This window comes from Triturus cristatus, chromosome 8 (genome assembly GCF_964204655.1).
Source record: "Triturus cristatus chromosome 8, aTriCri1.1, whole genome shotgun sequence".
In the NCBI taxonomy this organism is placed as follows: Eukaryota; Metazoa; Chordata; class Amphibia; order Caudata; family Salamandridae; genus Triturus; species Triturus cristatus.
This window is the reverse complement of record NC_140591.1, coordinates 116,876,911-116,896,917: the sequence shown is the minus strand read 5'-3', so window position 1 is coordinate 116,896,917 and position 20,007 is coordinate 116,876,911. Positions and strand designations below refer to the sequence as shown.

The following is a 20,007-nucleotide window of genomic DNA, read 5'->3' as shown; positions in this document are numbered from 1 at the left end:
ATTTTTTCACTGAACTTGGCTCACTTAAAAGCCATTGCCCCCAACCTCTTAACCCTGCCATAATTTAAGAGCCCTTTATGGGCTTCTGTCTGCACCCTGCAGACAGAAGAGGCCAATATACAACTAATCAACTTTTTGTGGGACCCAGATTACCAGGCCATTGGGTGCAGTGGCTACTCCCCAATGTAGCTGCTAAAGTGGGGGGTCACAACACCATCATTCCCAGTCCATCATTTTTTGCCCACCATGTCACCTGAGGCGGAACAAGCCATATGCAAACCAGCCTTGGTCCTGCTCCAAAAGGCACGGTCCATCCGAACTGCCAGGCTGTTTGGGAACACTAGCCTCTTCAGTGAGTACCGTAATCCAATAGCTGAAAGTCTCTCAGTTTGTTAGTAAAAGACGGCCTTACTTGAGGTGTAGTAGGGGGTCCTGATGCCACTACACCTGTTGCACTGGTGATAGGTACGAGGCCTGCAGAAATTTCCGATTAGCAGAGTGAATTCTTCTTGATTTTGAGTAATGAATTTACCGACCATGAAAAATAACTGAATTTACAGACCAGGAAAAATAACTGAAATAGGGCCTAACAATGGACTGACTGGTTGATAATAATTTAGGGAGCAGGGACCATATGTTCAAACCATTTTTGTGGTCAGAAACGGCTGGATCATGCTGTTTCTGACCGCAAAACTACTTTTACTCATGCACAAAACACACGTTACCAAATCACAATTTGTGTTTGTGATTTGGTATTTGAATGATGCTTGTTTAGGGCATCCCTTCCAAATACCAACAGTATTGCAACTGAATTACGATCGCAAAACAGTCATATTTTACCGACCCTCTTGAAGGAGGTGGTAACCCATTCGCAAATGGACCCCTTCCCCTTTGAGAATGGTAAAAAAAGGTAAGTGCTAGCTGTGGTCCCATGAACCACTGCCTACTCTTAAAAAACTAAACTTCAAACTTCCATTTTTTCTTTTTAAACGTATCCTCTTTTCTTTTAAGGAAAACGGGCTGCATAAAAAAAAAAAGATTGATTTATTAAAAAGCAGTCTCAGAGATGGTGGTCTGCTGAACCCAGCAGGCCACCATCCCTGTTAAATGGCGCTATTCCCAATGGGTCGCAAAGTGAAATCTACCTGAAAGAATAAGGAGCTGTTTCCTACCTGTTTAATTTGCTAATCCTTCACGTTACCATCACTCAACCTTCTGCCTGCATTCTGCCTTGAACCTGGTTTTCTCGTCTGATTGGCTACCTGCATTGAGAGGTGGGAGTAACACAACGGATGTAGTATGTATGGAGAAGGCCAATAGTAAAGGTTCCAATCTTGCACAACTTAATTGAAGAATGTCATGTTCCTTAGCATATTTCTGACCCATGCAAACCTCACTTATTGATAATTTATGGGAGCTCATTGGTTAAAAATACTAGAATTTTCCATTTGAAATATAGCAAAAGCCTTTTTTTTAAATACCTTTTACACCTGTGGTTAGATCTCTTTGTGTAGAAGATACTTCTATTTTGATTCCAGCTGCTTTCTACTTTGTGAGTGTTAGTTTTTTATATTTTCATTCCTCTGTAAACCAGCAGTTCATTAATCAACAATTTTCTAATTCAACAACTGGCCTTTACCATTGTATGAATGTGGAATAACCTATACTAGACATAAATATATGAATGAATATATTCTCTTCGTTGTAAGCTAGCCTACAATTGACGCACCATATTGAAATGTTTTGTCCAAAGGACATTAACATTGTATGACCATCCTTATTAGAACTCAGTTCATCATCTTCCATTTAATCATTTAATCCTATTTCCTACCCTAGGCTGCCGGAGCGGAACAAGGTCTCTCTTTGGCTCAGCAATACCAAGACAGAGTGAGTTCAAGTTTAATTAATCTAAAATGAAAGCATGTATTGTTGAAACCATGGTGAGTTTCTAAGAACAGTATGTAATCATTGCAATAAATATTTTATCTAGTCGCAGTGCTTCCTTTATGCACCCATCTTTTAAAATTCAAGAAGGTGAAATATAATGTGTGTGGCATACTCTCTCCGGTCCACAACCATGTGTCTCTTCAGTGGCAAATCACAAAAACCACTACTTCTTATTTCAAATATACTCACCATCACTCAAATTCCATACCATTCCTGAGGCTAGATTTGAGGGTTATAATATCAACTAAGCAGAGGGTCAAATGACCCACACCCCACTGTGATAATCTCTGTAAAGTCAACCCTGGAAAAAAGAGACCAACTCTGCAGCCTCATTGATGGGCTAAACGTGGTACAACATGTCACTCAACCAACCCACTCTTAACACCATAAACTCAACTAGTCTGCTCAGCAGCACAGACCATCCAATGCTGACCACGCATGGCCCTGGAATGGATGGCAAATTTGAAAATTCAAGCCCTACATAGAGATCAACCCAAACGAGAACAACAAACATGCATGATTGTTCAATGAATTCTTCATCTACTGTCTCCATCTAAAATGTATCTGTCACCCAATCACCAAACCCACTGCCAACGTCTGAAGTCAAGGTCCGTATAACAACTTCGCCTCATGCCTGCAAAAACCATGTAAATATATGTGCAGCTACAAAAACACTAATGTACATGCCTAAGCATTACCATCCTGGTCTCCACAAACCTCATCAATAAAAAGCGCACCATTAGCAGACAGGAAAAAAATGGAAGAAATAAGATTTTCTGGCAGACAGGAAAGAAAATGGAAGAAATCAGATTCTCATCATTTACAGAGAAATAATGCGCTTCAGCACACACAATCCAATTTAACAGGATAAGTCCATTCTTGATAAAATGATGGTGAAATGATCAAATTCAATCCAAAGGAGTCGAGTTCTTCCACAGCGTTTTTACTTCGGAAAGCAGATTTGAAACAGTGTAAGTCCAAACCAGAACAGCTGGCACGTGTTTCGTTCTCTCGGACTTTTTCAAAGCTGCAAGATGTATATAGCACTGATATTAACAATACTGTTGTTTTACTACTTGATAATATGATGGTGTTCCCAACACCAGTTACACCGTGTTGTTACACAAAGTAGTGTATACAAGTAATGTGTTGATACAGAAAGGCAAGGCCATTAGTTGACAATTGTCCATATTACATTTCAGACTGTACACTGTTCAGAAATAGTAAGCATCCAGTGTCTATATTTTACAGAACAAAGTGGGAATGCTATATGGTATAGCAAGTCGCAAGCATGCAAGTGAGACCATGCTGGCTAAAATTTATAAAGTGCAAGATAGTAGCTTATGCCATATGATGGAAAAATATTAAATCATCTAAATTCAAATCATCGTATTGCTAGAAGAGGTTCTTCTAAAGTGTGTAAACTGCAAGATGTTAGCATACATCAGAATCATCAATCATCTGGTTGTTCATAGGTTAGGGCCTCTAAATAGGTGTAATCCTGTCTTCTCCTAATGAACATTTGTATAAAACTGATAACTGCGGTCATAATTGTATCACTTTCCAGACTACAAATGAAATTAAAAGCTTGTTTATAATGATTACATTTGCTAGCTAAAAAAAGGGGTTTTAATAAGAATTTTCGAATATCCCTTTAAAAATTACAAAATAGTATGAAATGCAGCGTAGACTGGGGAGAATTACCATCGCAAGGACAATTCGGAGATTATGACACCGCTTTACTGATCTGGGGAATGCTATTAAAAAATGTAGGGTGCCAAACCCAAGCCTCGTTAGGTAAAACCTTTGCTGGGTTTTTCTTACCGTGATAAGATACGGTTGCATGCCCATAAATAGAGGGCACTTACAGTGAGTGGTAACGCTTTGTTTTAAACTAACTTCGGCCTCTCTTATCAGTTCCCTAGAAGTGATAAACCTTGTCCTCAGCTCATTTTTACTGTAACCCTGTATAAGTGAAGGTTCTTTTCGGTCTAGAGTTACCTACAGCCTTTTAAGAGGGTATAGATATGCACTAGCAAGGGAATTTTTTACTATGGTCAAGGGCCAGACAATCCATAATTAGATCCTTAGTAAACTTAGTAAACTTCGTTTCTTCTTTCGTCCAAATCCCATGCCATAAGGTAAGTCCTGCTATGCTTTTAAGATCGCTAATATAAGGAGCAGACAATTCTTTATGAACTATATAGTGGGCTGTGGAACTTGGAACTGCCAGCAATTGTTTTAAAAATGTATTCGCTTGGGTTTGGAAGTAGTATAGGCCCTTCCCCATATAGCTGCCCCATAGCATGCAGTTGCAACAGATTTACCCCTATATAGGGCAAGCATTTCCGGTATGGGTTTATTTCCTATTTTTTTGGAAAATCTAAAAATGCCCTCAATTGTGCGTAGGAATTTCAGGTTGGATAATTCTATATGTGAGCCCCAAGTACCGTTCCTATTAAACAGTAATCCCAGATATGTGATACTTGAGACTCTGTTAATTACGGTGCCGCCCACATGGTGCTGTTTATTCCTCGCTCTATTTTTCCCGCATGTCATGACAAAAGGTTTTGTAAGATTCGGCTGTAGATCTTTTTCAGTCATGAAATGTGTGAATTTTTCTATGAGACATTGTAGGCCGTTCGCTGTTCTTGAAAGCAGGACAGCGTTGTCCGCTTATAAAAGTACTGGAGTGGATCGAGCATCTACTCTTGCGGCATCTACCTTTAAATTTTGTAGGAAACAATCAACTTTATGTATGTATAGTGATAATAAAAGAGGGGCTAAAACACAACCTTGTCGTATCCTGAAATCTGAGGTGCATTCACCCTTTGTGCCGAACCGCACTCTAGATGTTAAAAAAATATAAATCTGAGATAGGTAGGTAACAATGTCATTGGGGGCGCCTATCTCAATTAGTGTTTACCATAGTTTTACATGATTAACCAGGTCAAAAGCACTGGTAAGATCGACAAAACAGCGGTGTAAGGCCCCTTCCTTGGCTAGGGTATATTTCCCCATCAATAATTCCAAGTTCACAAATTGTTCAACCGTCCCAATACCCCTTCTAAATTCATACTGGGCCTCGGTTAAGATGTTTTTTTCTCAGAGGCTCAGTTTTCTAATCTTCCTAGCAAGACTCTACCCATCAGTTTCGAGGTATAGTCAAGAAGGGATATGGGGTGGTAACATTTGGCCTTTCCTCTATCCCCTTTTTCAAAAATGGGTACTTTTATACTTTCTACCCAGGATGCTGGTAACACTCCACCTAAGGTGGCATTAAAACATTTAATAAAATAGGTGACCAGAAGTTGATGTTGTGTTTAAAAACATCGATAGGAACCCCATCGGGTCCTGTGGCTTTGCCATTCGCACTTTTATTTAAAGCTATTTTAATCTCATCCAGGGTTAGTGGGGGTAACCTAGCAGATTCGACTGCGATAAGGTTGCTCTTTTCCTTTTTATTAACAATAGCAGCTCCTGGATTAAAAATACTTCCAAAGAGCATTGTCCATTATTCCTGGGGAACTGTAACATCTGTCTTCACAGCTGAATATCTTTAAAAAAAAGGGTGATAAATAGTTTTCCAAAATTAGGTTGGATAACGAGTCACTGTAAGGCCTCCTTACACATCTCTATTTTTCTTAGATTCAAGGCGTTTTTATAACTTTTCCTTAGGTTACTTATCCTATCGCTATCCCTGGGTCTTGTTTGTAGGGCAATTTTTAATTCCTTAATTAGTCTTGAGCAATCCTGGTGAACCATCTGGGGTTTTGATTACAGGTTTTCTTATGTTTTGTTTTTAAATCGTCCGATATTTCAATCGTAATATTACAAAAGGCACAAACAATGTCCGAATTAATAGAAGAACAATTTAAACAGGTGTTGATGTCTTTCTGTTTTTTCCTTATAAGATTATACATAAAAGTGGTTGGGTTAACACCTGGCCATTTTATTGAAACTCCATTGTTACCTTGTGCCTCAATATTTGTATCATCTGCCCTCCTCCTTTTTTGTCATGACATAATAAACTTCAGAGTCATGATTAGCGGTTTGTGATCACTAAACAAACTTACACAAATTGAAAAATTTTACACTAAGTACCTACAATGCTCTGATACAATAAAGTAGTCAATGTTTGAGGAAGATCTGGCCCCTACAAATGTTTGAGTAAGTACCTCTCCATCTGATGTATCCAATTCCATGGCTAATAGGTTATATTTATGGCTAGCAGAATGTATTGCTTCCCCGTAAATATTTTGTGGGAAGTGAGGAATTTGGTCACCAAAATGGTCAAAGTAACTACATTGTTCTCCTGCTACAATATTGCATCTATCGCAATTAAAATCAACTGCCTAAATGAGTGTATAGTCACCTCCCGCCCCTTTAAGAAAACCATCCAAATCTTCCTCTAGTGAATTAATTACCTTTATTCTTGTGTTATCAAAAATGTTGCTATAAAAATTAATTACAGTAATGGACAGTTTCCCCTCCATATAAAAATGAAAAAAATGGTAAAATTGTCACATGGTATAGGGTTTTCTTAATATTAGGGGCGAAGTTACTGAGATCACGGCTGCTAAGCCACCTTTAGCTCGCCCATTCTAGAGAGAATGGCCTGTGTACATATCGTTTGGAAACTGTTTATAAAGAAAGGCTCAATGTGCCAGGTTTCCTACAGCAAAACTAAAGCACAATCCTTGAACATTTTTAGCCATTCCCCCATCATTTAATTTATTCTTTACCCCTGCCACATTCCAGGACAAAACTAGTAAGGTTTTGTGAAATTGTTCGCTGACACCAATCCCTAATTAATTTCAAGTGTTATCCTTATCACTAACAGACCACCACATTCTGTTATCTTACAGGTAGAGATAATATCCTTGTTACAATCTGGTGGCCCAACAACATCCATCCCCTGTCAATCTATATGGCTACAGCTTCTTAGAGGAGCATACTTATTGTGTGAGTGGGTGATCAATTTTGGATCATACATGTAGTTGGTATTTGTTTTACTATGATCTTGCTCGTTTCTGGGCTTATAGAAGTAACCAAGTGGAACGGCAGTAATGTAATCATCCTGATGGGAGATGGGCTCAGCAAAATGGTTGAAAAAAATATCCAACAGGTTCACTACCAATTCCCTGCAATGAAAGTTAACAACCACACAATCTCCCTGACATGTTTTTCTAGAACTACCCACCCAATTCACTCTTCTCAACATTATGATGGTATGTTGTAGTAGGTTGGTGTTATGGTCAGTCCTTGCAGAGATCCAGTGTACTACTTGATTCTTTAACGAATCATATGTTTCCCTTTTATTGTCCAGTAACTTTGGAACACTTTTCAAAATAATAACATATGGAGTCACCTGTGGAGGTAAATGTAATGAATCTGCAATGTTATTAGTTAGTTGCTGAGCCCTACTCATTTTGTCCAACTGATTTGCTTGTGCTAATCTTGGCTGATTAATATTACTGTCTTTATTCACCCCTATTTCTTGAACAAGTTGTCTATTTGGATGGTCCCTTAAAGTTGGTGCAGGGGAAGTTTGTCTTGGGTGATTTTGCCAGCAGTGATGAAGATCCCTGGACCTTCTTTATGTGTCTCAACTAGTGTGTTTGCACTAAGTGCATTGTTTGTTGTTTTTAATGGTAGTAGTTTGGAAATCAAATCTGTTAGATAAGTGTCGTCCTTTTGGACTAATTTGTTTTCTGACATCAGACGGCGTTCTATGTTATCTATCTTACCATGCAATTTTTTTAAAAGAATTTCCAGGTTTTGTAGTTTTTGCACATGGGTTTCCACGTGGCTACCTCCCAGACCTTTTGCCATCCCTACATTTTTTCCTACATTTTTTGGCTTTGGCTTAGGTTTTGCTTATATTGCCTGGGTAAATGAGGGTATATTGGTTGTTTGGGGAAGTTGTTTAAATTTTTTGGCTGCAGGAGAAACCAGTTCCATAGTGATCGATAGCTCCGTTATCTCCAAAGAAGATGTTAGAACACAAGGATTGACCATGTTTGGGACGATAGCCACGTTGTTTTCTTCACAGGGGCTAAATGGCTCTACCACGGAGTCCTTCAGTCTTCCATTATTCATTGAAGCTGAGGGGTCTATCCCACCCTCTGGAAAGGACTCTCTTAAAACGGCATCTAGATCATTTTTTTGTGGCCGCAAGTTCCTCCTCAACTTGGGATATCTCGTTGTTAATCATCCCTACTGCATTTTTCAAAAATTTAGTAATGGGCACACTTTTGGTAGGGAGCTTTCCTACGGTAGATGCTAATTTCCTTTTCCCCATATTTCCGCAAATATGTTTGAGTTCACAGAAGCTGTTATACTCAGTGTGTCTCCTTACCAATGGTTTGCATCTCCTGAAGCCAAGGGGGGTGGCCCAGCCCAGCCTTGATCTGCCGCTTGGCCCGGGTACATCCCGGTCAGGCCCACGCGTGTCCCACGCTGCGGGAGAGCCGACCGCCTGAAATGCGCCTCCTGGCGCGTGGAAGGCGTCACTGGCGTGCGTCCCGCAGGGCAAGCAGGGAAATGGAGTCCCCCTGCACTGTGCTGTGCTCCGGTTCAAGGTTCTGCAAGATTCGGTCTCCCTTATTAAAAAATGTCCACCAAAGAAATAAAAGTGGAGTTTAGAGATAGCTCATACCTACGCACAAATGAGGTTGAAAGTGTTTCTCGAGTCCCTTCCAGAAAGAAGAGCATAATAAGGTCGTCCCAGTAGTGGACTGACCATTCAAACACATCTGAAAGACAAAAACCGGTTTGCATCCATCAGATTTAGGATATGCCTCGGGAACCTTGTGGGGTGCAGTTCCCTAAAAATTGGGAAACTACAGCCTAAGTAAAAAACCAAAACACGGACGCCTAGCCCCAGTGTGTGTGTTCTTCTCAGTGTTCCGGGGAAGTGTGTGGCATGACCTTGATAAGCCAGCTAAACACAAAAGGAATGGGAAATTTGGGCCACGGATAAAATGGCTATTTAAGTTGATTCAACAGGGATGCTAATACAATGAACAAGACAACGTACAATACCAGTCAGCAGTGGCTTGCGAATCTCTCTATATTGCAATTAAATTAATGACAAACTGGTACAACCGCAAATGAGTAGATGAGACCATTAGATCTGGCTGTAATTACAATATTAAAAAGGAGAGACCCATTGTGAATTAAAAAGTCAGTGGAATCAATCGTCCACGAAGAAGTGCACATAGGATCAGCCCCCTAATAATTTGCATGATCCATATCTCTGTGGGAAGTACATCCCCAATGTTAGAGTGAGCAGTCAATGAACATTAGTTATAGCAAAGGGGATAATACACAGTATTGGGACCAATCTGGTGTTGCTGAACCATATTTAAATGTCGATTTAAGACCCACTGGGGGATTATGGGTCCATAGATTCCATTATAAAAAAGGGGTATACAAATCAACCCCCTTAAAATTAAATTAATCTTATCTGTGTGAGTCACAAGTCCCTAATTAACAAATAAAAAATCACAATAAATGTCAGGTATAGGGGAGTGGATAGCAGGCAGCAATAAAAAGAACCACAAAGTGGATTCTTACCTGTTTTGCCGTATCCCGGGTGTGTAGAACGCCGTAAACACAAGCGAAGTCCGCAATGGGCATGAACAGGTGGACGGCCAGGGATGCTCCAAAGTGGCCGCCATCTTGAGATGATGTGTTGCCTCACCACATAATGCAAAGTCAAATAACATTCACACTCCATGACCCCAATGGCACTAATGATGAAGTAAGCGTATACAAAGATTCTCCTCATCTCACACTACTAAAGCCCCCCTTTGCAGCACAAAGACAACTTATCACTTCAGGTCAAACCATATCATATTCCAACACCATCAATGAACACTCTTCAAGACAATCAAGCATTGCATTAAACTCCTTCCACACTCTCCAATCTCTTACTATAACTTGTCAGTCAAACAATGCAAACAATCTCACAGCATAGCTACAATACCAAGGTTGCCTCCCATTACCTACCCCTCCATGCAACCTTTCCTAGTGGTCATCCTTCAACCTTGCCTCCCTCATAGACCTCACAACATCCTAAACTCCATAAAAGCCACCTTCTATAAAGACTGTGCCTTACCATCATCCTTCAGCAAAGCCCACCATTTTCAACACTTCTGACACCGTCTGCACTTCTTAGTAGTCTTCAACAAGGGCCAGATCATCCCACTCCTGGAATAAGTTCATGTGGACCCCACTAACTATCAGCCCATGCTACATCTACCCTTCTTTGGCAAGATCATTAAAATGTAGTCTAGACTCAACTACAAGGTCACATGAACACCTGATGCCTCCTACCCGACTACCAATCTGTCTTCAGATCACACTGCACCACTGAAACAGCCACCTTACAAATTGTAGGTTACGCCATCCTAATCACAGATAGAGGTGACAGCTGCCTACTGGTTCTTCTGAACCTAGAGCTTCCTTTGATTCCATTATCACATCCTCACCCACACCCAGATGAGAATCATCTACTGGTTGCTCTCCTTCTACCCCAACCAATACCAGTTTGTCCAAATGGACATCTCAAGATCCCAGAACTATCCATATACCCATCTTGTCCCCTGTCATTTTGAACTTGTACTTAGAACCCATCAGCTATTTACTGACAACAGCATGAAAATTCACCAATAAGCTGACAACACACAACTATACATGACTGTGATTCTTGGCATACCTACAGTCAGGGCATCTTTAGACTGCAGATGAAGAAATATGAAAACAAATTGAAAGAAACAGAACACAGACCTTCTCCTTCTATGCACGCAGGATATTTAACAATATTCCTGTACTCATCAGAACCGTCCTCGCCCTCCTGCTCAAACCCTTCTCCCCTTCGCTCCCTTCCCTCAGCGCTGGAATTGTTCCCTCATTCTGCTTGTTGCATTGGGCCCTTTACAGTGCTTTGCTACCTCCAGGTAGTTTTACACTCATGGTCACATTTTTGGCTCCCAGGTCACCATGACCATACCTCAGCTGAAACTCTGCGGGGAAAACCCAAATCCAACATATCATCACTCTTGCTGTACTGGGTCCCACAGGCAAACCTCTGTGGCCAGGCCTCCACAGCTAACACAGTGTCAGCAAGGATAAGTACTAATTGGGCTAAGTAATTGTTAGATATGTGCTGTTTAAAAACTGCGTAAAATGATATAACAATTCTTGTTCACTGGCTGGGGCTGTTGCAGTGACAGCCACTGATCTACAGGATCAGTCACTGCCAGAAGTGATTCATTGGGTGCATAAATGCAGTACACTGTGCTGAAGACATCAGTGCCTCCTTTTGTTCCATGGCAGCATCCGTAGCTCAGTTATTTCTTCATTTTGTATGATTTGGATTCCTCATTCCCTCCTGAAATAGTGAGGATTTCAGTTCTGCTCACATGGTCAGACACATGTCGGTGACAGGGGGTCCTTGTAGAATTGACTCCAAGACACAAATATATACAAAATAGAGAGTGTCTTTATTGCAGCACAGCATCAGGCTTGTTGCCTCAAGGTTCAGCTTCAGTCAACTGAACTCAAGGCATTCTAAACTCTTCACATAACCTAGCAACAGCACAGTACATTTTAAAACATAACACATGAGATATAAATGAAGATTACAACACATCTAATCCTCTAATAGAAAGCATGAATCAATAAAAGGTGTAATCATTACATTTATGAGGAACATGTCTGTTCCTGCAGGTGTCCTTGACTCTAGAAGCTACAGATTCTGTAGGATTAGCTTGACCTATGTGCTCACGCATTATATCATGGTGATCATGGTGTGCAAACTCCACATGATGGTCAAGAGGATGGTTCAAATGCACATTTTCATTTTTAAAACTATTATATCTTGCAACACGCCTATCATTCTAAACTTTACCATCCTGTGAAACAACACTGTTCACATTTACTTTTTTTTTTTTTATAACTCTTTTTATTAAAGAAACATCGACAACAAGGCATAGTTTCATAAGAACACCGCAGAGGCATTGGCAAGCACAAGGATTCAGCAATGCATAACACATTTATACAGTTGGAGTTACGGGGAAGGGGAGACATCGTCGTCGTAGAGTCTGGGAGGGGTACATATTTCACCTCGGTATAAGTTCCAGGGGGTCCAGATTTTGGACCATTTGCTGGGGCAGCCCCTTACAATGTAAACAGATTTTTCTCGTTGCATGCACCAATCAAGGTCCTTTTCCCAGTCATTTATTGCAGGTGCCTGGGCAGCCCCCCAGTGCTGCGCAATGTTCCTCTTGGCTATCATACAGGCAAGTGTCACCCAGTGTATGGCGTAGGCATTGAGGTCTGTGGGCTCCCAAATATTTAGGAGGCATCTAGGAGCTTCCGGCCGGATGTCAATCTCGAGGGTTTCACTCATGATGGCATGTATCTTGTGCCAATACTCCTGGATGAACCTGCAGTGCCAGAGGATGTGTGTGAAGATACCTGGCTGGGAACACCCACGTCTACATGACCCATCTGTGTGTCCCCCCATATGTACCAATTGGGGCCCCGTAATATATGTTCTGTGTAGAATTTTTAATTGCACCAGGCGGAGCCGGGCTGAGATTGCTACTGTTTTGGGGGATGAAATGGCCGTCTGCCACCCTTCGTCGTCTAGTTCTATTCCGTCCTCAGTCCATTTTTCCCGCAGTAGGGTCAGGGGGTCAGGCATGTTATTAATTATCTTCCTGTAAGTCAGAGATATGGCACGCTCTGGGAGATATCCATCAAGGAGTCTGTCCTCCAGCGGGGAGTTAGCTGGTAGGGCGGCGTCCCTTGGCAAAGCGGCCTGTAGCGCGTGGCGGACCTGAAGATATCTGAACAACTCTGAGTCAGCCATTGAGTGTTGCGTCTGGAGCGTGTTAAACGACTTCACTCCCTCCGCCGTCCAGAGATCTCCGATAGTGGAAATACCGATAAGGTCCCACTTATCAAAACCTTTTGAGTCGCCCAGGTATCCTAACTTTTGTGAGTCCCAGAGCGGGGTGGCTAGCGTAAGTTTGTTCGCCCAACCCAGCGATTTTGTCGCCGTATGCCATACCCTAACCGTGTGGTTGGTGGGCCCCGTAAGCGGGATCTTGCCAGGTGTGGAGTACAGTGCACGGTTGTAGGTCCCGCCGGGGAGTAGCCAGCGGTTCATACGAAATCCAGGGGCATCAGGGGGGCCATAAGTGCCATGGTTGATGGCTGTGAGGTGAGCCGCCCAATAGTATTTTTTAACGTCAGGCAGCCCAATTCCACCGTCATACCACCCAAGTGTGAGCTTTGTGAAGGCTATACGTGGCCGTCCATCCCAGAGGAGGTCCCTCTGCAGGCCCTCGATCTCCCTAAAGTATGAATTGGGCACAGGGTCCGCGGCGTTCTGAAGTGCGTATAGAAAGCGTGGGAGGGACATCATTTTGAACAGCGCTGCCTTGCCCAATAAGGAAATAGGGAGCGTTTTCCAATGTACGATGTCGCTTTTGAGGCGTTGCAAGGGTGGGCCCAAATTGCGGGAATATCGGAAAGTCGCATCTAGGGAGATAAATATGCCCAGGTACGTGAAACCGTCTGCGGCCACCGATATCGGGCAGTTCCGAGGCAATTGAGGGGAGGTCCCACTTAAAACATATATGAGAGACTTCTGCCAATTGATCCGGAATCCAGAGTAACGCCCGAAGACGTTTAGGATGTCGAACAGTACAATAAGGGATCTCTTAGGGGAGGCGAGGTAGAGGAGGAGATCGTCAGCGTACAAAGAGAGACGGTCCTCCCAGCCCGGCGCCCATTGTAATCCGCGGATGACCACATCGTTGCGTATCCATGCTGCTAGGGGTTCAAGGGCCAGGGCGAATAGGAGAGGGGAGAGGGGGCAGCCCTGTCTGTTGCCGCGACCCAGCACAAAGGGGGCGGATTGTCTGTTCTTGACGACCACCTGTGCCATAGGGTGAGCATATAGGAGTTTCACCCAATTGATAAAGACCGGGCCAAAACCAAATTTTGCTAGTACTGCAAACAGGTAGTTCCATTCGATGGTATCAAAGGCCATAGTAGCGTCTAGGGACGCGACAACGGCGTCCTCGCGTATGGTTGGGGCCCTACCCAGTACTCCATGCACCCTGCGGAGGTTAAGGGCGGTATTGCGCCGAGGCATGAATCCGGATTGGTCTGGATGGACAAGGTCCCCTATGACCTTGATCAGTCTGTTAGAGAGTACTTTAGCTAGGATTTTGGGCTCGGCGTTAAGTAGGGAGATGGGCCTATAGGAGGAGCAGTCGGTTTTGGGTTTCCCTTCTTTGTATATGGTGACGATGGTGGCCAGGCGCTGGTCTAACGGTAGTGTTCCCGTCTCTAGACTGGAGTTATACATGGATTGGAGATAGTGTCCCAGTTTGTCAGGGCGGAGCTTGTAGAGCTCGATAGGGATACCATTGGGGCCGAGAGCTTTACCCGGCCGAAGCGTCCGAATTGCCAGCGCGATTTCGTCCGTAGAGAGGGAGCTATCTAGAAATTGGCGACTCGTATCTGCCAGGGTAGGGAGGGTGATGTCTCTGAGTAAGGCGATAGAATCCTCGAGTGTGTGAGGGGCCACCGAAGTATACACCTTTTGGTAGTGCGCCGCAAATTGGGTAGCTATGGCTTGGGGGTCTGTCACAGGGTTACCGTCGGTCCCTCGGAGTTCAGGCACCAGACGACTAGCACGCTCTCTCTTGTCTAGCCAGGCTAGTAATTTCCCCGCCTTGTCTCCCCAGTCGTATATACGGCCCAGTTTTTCCTGTCCCATTATTTTGGCGCGCTCTGTGACCAGGGCTCTATACTCGTCCTGGCAGAGTCGTAGCTCGTGTAGCACATCAGGTGTGGGGTTTGAGTTGACAGTCTGCTCCAGACGGTGTACCCTATGTTCGACATCGGAGATGTCTTTCAGTCTGTCTTTCCTTGCACCCGCTATTAGGGAAAGGGCCTGCCCTCGGACCACAGTTTTGAACGCTTCCCAGAGTGTTTGGGGGGAGTCAACGGTATGCTCGTTTTCTGTAAAGTAGTCATCTATGGATTTGAGCAGATCTTTTCGTATCTTGGGGGTTTTTGAAGTGCCATGGGTTGAGGGGGGCAATGCGTCCGACTTGTGCATGATCCAGGACGATATGCGTCCAGAGGGGGGAGTGATCAGAGATACCCCTGGGCAGATGTCTGATCTCGTGGACATTGGCAATCTGGGAGGCGGGGGCAAGAATGTAATCTAAGCGGGAGAGGCTGCGATGTGCATGAGAATAAAAGGTGTGTTGTATTTTATCTGGGTGGTAGGCTCTCCACACATCTACTAGACCCATTGCGTCCAGGAAGCTAGAGAGCGAGTGTGTCGCTGCGGGCAAGGGGCGCGGCGGGTGCCTGTCCAACTCGCCGGATACGACAGAGTTAAAGTCACCGCCCATGACAAGGTGACCCACTGGCAGTGTGAGTAGTAGAGCACTAAGGTCGGTAAAAGTCGTCAATTGCAGTCCAGGGGGTGCATAAACAGAGAGGAAGGTTGTAGTGTGGCCCTCCCACGTGCCTGTGACACCCACGTAGCGCCCAAGGTCGTCTGTGAATGTGGAGACAATCGACAATGGGAAGGATTTCCTAACCATGATGCCCACACCCCTCGACCCAGACGTGAAGCCCGCATGTGCCGCCATCGAATACCCCCACCTATTCAGTGCCCCACAGTTGTTGCCCAGCAGATGCGTTTCTTGGAGTAAAACTATGTCCGGGGAGAGTCGTTTGACGTGTTGGGTCACTACACTGCGCTTGATCTTGTCCCCCAGCCCGTTTACGTTCCAACTTAAGATTTTGACCTCCTTGTTGCGTTGCGTACCCATTTGTGTGTCGGTGGTGCATACGGTTGCGGTGTAAAGTTAGAGACCATGCCGTCGAACACATTAACATAAATACTAACCAAGAAAAAATACATTCCCTCCCAAATTCCCCCCTCCCTGCTTCCCTGCACTCTGGGCCTCAAACTGCCCATCTGAACAACAAATGCAGAGTGCCTGTCGCCCATCAAACAAAATGAGAAAAAAGGAGAAAAACCAGCTAAAGAAAGAACGTGGGGGGGAGGCTTCAACCGTACCCCGATCCTCACTCTCAATGGTAATCACATCGGAATCAATGTTCAGGAGGGTCAGACTGAGCAGTTCCCTGCAATGCCCCAGTGAAGCACAAGTCCCTTAGGTTGCAATTTAGTCGTGATTAAGTTCTCGATGAATAGGTCAACAGCAGGGCCCTCCATTTTTTCCGGCACCCCTAGGACACGGACGTTGTTGCGCCTCATCCTTCCCTCATAGTCATCGAGCTTATCTTCTGCAAATTTACGGAAGGCCTGAAGCTCCGCAACCTCTGTTTGAAGCTGAGAGGTATCGCCCATGAGGCCTGTGGTGGTGGTTTCAAGCTGTTGCACTTTCTCTCGATAATTGGCGAGGTCGGCCCTGATGAGCGTCATCTCTGAGGAGAGAGTGTCTATAGACGTGCGAATGCCCGTAATGGCTGCCATGAGGTCCTTCATAGTGGGCTCAGGGGGCGTTTGATCTGCGCCACTCTTGGGCATGTCTCCCTGCGCCCTCTTGTCGGGCAGGTCCGACTTTGTGCAGGCGTAGCGATCCAGTTTGCTTTGCTGAGATGGCCTGGCCCCCTTAGCTCCAGACATCTCGCTGCCCCCAGCCAGTCCAGCGGCGTCGCTAGAGGAGAGCGAGCGCGGTCAAGTTCTCAACGTGGGAATGGCGTCTGAAAAGAAGGGGCGTCCGTAAATTATCTCTGCCGCACACCCCCGGCCAGGAGAGGTCCACGTTGTGGCCGCCTACACTTATAGGAGGTCGTAAAGGGTCCCGCCAGTTTCAGGGAAGCTCGCCCACCCCCGAGTCACCATGCACTCACTGTGTGAACTTGAGGGCCAGCAGGGGGTCACAGCGCGCCGGGTCGCCAGGGCCCCAGGGAGCAATGTCATTCAAGGTCCGGGAATAGGCCACTCTCAGCGCCGAGTTCAAAGACGCGCCTCAGATAGCTCCCGTATGGGGTACATAGGCACTCCGCAACAGGCAGCCGGGCACACAGGAGGGAGCGCCCCAGTCCGCAATCCCCCCGCAGTCACACTCCAACGCTGTACCTTGGAGCAGGGAACATCGCTCTCCGCACTCGGGGCACACTCCACTCCGGCGACCCCCGGCAGTCCTCAGCGCTCGAAACGGATGGCGAGGGAAGAAGTCACCTCCTCAATGGCGCTGGCGGAGTCTCCTCAGCAAGGCTCGTCTCCTTTGATATGCCCCCAGGGGGTGTCTCGGGGGGGGGGGGAACAGCGCCAAGGAGCAGTGCAGGGCGCACCCTCGAGAGGAGATCCGATGAGTTGGCGCCAAAGCGCTGCCGTCACTCGATCGCCGCCTCGGCCGCTTCCGGTGAGCCGCGGCCGGACGTACAGTCACGCAATGCCGGCGTCTGGGCCACCTCAGTCCCCGGTCGCGGGAGTGTCACAGGGCCCCAAGCAGCGGAAGCTGTAGCGCCGGGACGGAGGCAGCGCCGGGGCTCCACCAAGCAGCGGCAGGGATCGCCAGTCCTGGAGCGTTGGTTCTCGGTGCAGGATGTCAGGATAGATGACAGGATGGTGTAGTGAGAGGAGGTTTACGGCGGAGCCGAGGCACTAAGCGTCCATCTTGCCTCGCGGTCAGGCCACGCCCCCCCACATTTACTTTTACTACTCTGATGGGTTTTCCAAATCTGGGCATACCTTTAGAAATAATTCCTGGCAAACAAATTCTAACCCATTCCCCAACATGAAAATTGGGACTTTTAACTATCCATTTTTTATTTGATTTGATTTATATGCTTATAGAGCGCCCGAATCACCCCATAAGGGCATCTCTGCGCTAGGACCGCCTAAATGAGCTGTTGAGGGCTGATCAGAACAGCGAGGTTTTCAACAGTTTTCTGAAAGCCAGGTAATCCGTGCATTGACACAGGTGAAAGGGGAGTTCATTCCAGTAGATCGGGGCCAGATGGTAGAAGGCCTTACCACCTTGGTGGGTTTTTTAAAGCGCGGGACTTGGAGCAGGGCTTTGGCTCCAGAGCGGTGAGGTCTGGAGGGAACGTAGTTAACAAATTTATCATTTAGATAGCTTGAGCCTAGTCTGTTTACGACTTTGTATGCCATACAGCAGATCTTAAGTTTGATCCTTTTCCGTATTGGTAACCAATGTAGTTTTTAAAGCAAAGGCAGGTTCTTGGGGGGGGGGCATTGGTCACCAGTTGGGCCGCGGTGTTCTGGACCACTTGGAGTGTATTTCTGGCACTTTCATTGGCAGAAATCAGCAGCGCATTACAGTAATCCAGGCGGCTTAAGATTAGTGCCTGGATCAAGGTTTTCCTGGTTGATAGTGGCAGGAAGGGGAAGACTCTTCTGAGCATGCTGAGGCTATGGAAGCAAGCTCCAACGGCGGAAGAAGCATGGTCTCCCAGTGTGAGTTTGTGGTCCAATCGAACTCCAAGGTGTTTTACCACCTGTTTGGGACATGAGGTAGGACCTAATTCCCCTGGCCACCAGCTAGGAGACCATTTCACGGTGGCTTCGCCAAATAGCATTATCTCCGAATTAGCTACATTGAGTTGGATAAAATTGACTTTCATCCACTCTGCAATGGCCTTCATTCCTTCTGCGAAGGTATTCTGAATATTGGAGTTGGATTTGTCCAATGAGATGAGTAATTGGGTGTCATCAGCGTAGGATATGGGGATAAATCCCAATTTCCTCAACAGTCTCGCCAAGAGAGTAACGTAAATGTTAAACAAGGTGGGGCTCAGGCATGAGCCCTGTGGTACTCCCTTGGTCACCTTGGTAGTCTGTGAATTGAATGGGCCTAAATTGACGATCTGTGTTCTGTCGGACAGAAAGTTGGACAACCATTTCAGAGCCTTTTCTGTGATGTCTATGTCTCCCAATCTTCTAAGTAGAGTTTGGTGGGAGATGGTATCGAATGCTGCGGAAAGGTCAAGCAGCACCAAAACCACCGCTTGACCCTTATCCAGCAGCATCCTGATGTTGTCCGTGACTGCCACCAATGCGGATTTTGTGCTGTATCAGGGACAGAAACCTGATTGTGAGTGATCTAGGAAGTTAGTGAATTCAGTGAAGTCTGAAAGGTGTTTTTTAATGTGTTTTTCCAAACTTTTGGTGTGAAGGGGAAGAAGAGAAATGGGGCGATAGTTGGTTACGTCGTCCGTAGAAATTTTGGGATTCTTTCTAATTGGGAGGATCTGCGCAGCTTTCCAATCTAAGGGGAGGACCCCTTCCTTCAGGGAACTGTTTAGAATAGAGCAAATGGGGTTGGCTAGTTGTTTGGACAGAGTAGCGGCTATTTTCGCCGGTATGAGGTCAAGTGTGGATCCAGATTTTGCGCACCTTAATAGGGCTTCTGTACCTTCTGTCTTGAGTAACAGGAAGTGCTCTAACATACGAGAGATAGGCAAGATAGGTAGGAGATCAAATTCAGGATTAGTTTGAGGATCTTTCGTACAGGTGATTCTATTGTAAATCATATCAATTTTCTGGGTTAGATGGCTAGCAATGTTGTCGCACAATGTTTGGGATGGGGCAGATCCAATGTCGCAGGCCTTAGGGTTTGTAAATGTTTTTAGGATTTGATAGAGAATTTTCTGAGAGCTCCCGGCTTGTTCAAGTGTGGTTGCGATGTGAGTTTTCCTTGCATTTTTTAAATTACGGTGGAAGTGAGTTAAAGAATGCTTACATTTTTTCTTTATCTATAGGGTCGTGTGAGCGCCGTCACAGGCGTTCAAGCTTTTTACATATACCTTTCTCTAGCCGCAGGGAGGCAAAGTACCACTGTGCCTGACGTCGTTTTATGTTCGTAGGGCATTGTTTCAAAGGGGCTAAGCTGTCCATGGTTGAAAGTAGGCTGGCATTGAAGGCGGCTAGGCGTTTTTCTACGTTATCCAATTCTGAGTGTTGAGGTGGACAAAAGGCGACTTCAAAGTGTGCTGCCGTAATTTTATGCCAGT

At 45.2% G+C, this 20,007-nt stretch overlaps 1 protein-coding gene across 7 annotated transcripts in view; it reads left to right on the top strand.

Moving 5' to 3' along the window:
- TEX55 (testis expressed 55) overlaps positions 1–20,007 on the top strand; it is a 460,108-nt gene that overhangs the window by 325,427 nt on the left and 114,674 nt on the right. For all 7 annotated transcript variants that reach the window (XM_085621142.1, XM_085621141.1, XM_085621146.1 and 4 more), the window contains one exon: positions 1,837–1,887. In XM_085621142.1, the coding sequence (XP_085477268.1) occupies positions 1,837–1,887 (51 nt within the window). The remainder of the gene's footprint in view (positions 1–1,836; positions 1,888–20,007) is intronic.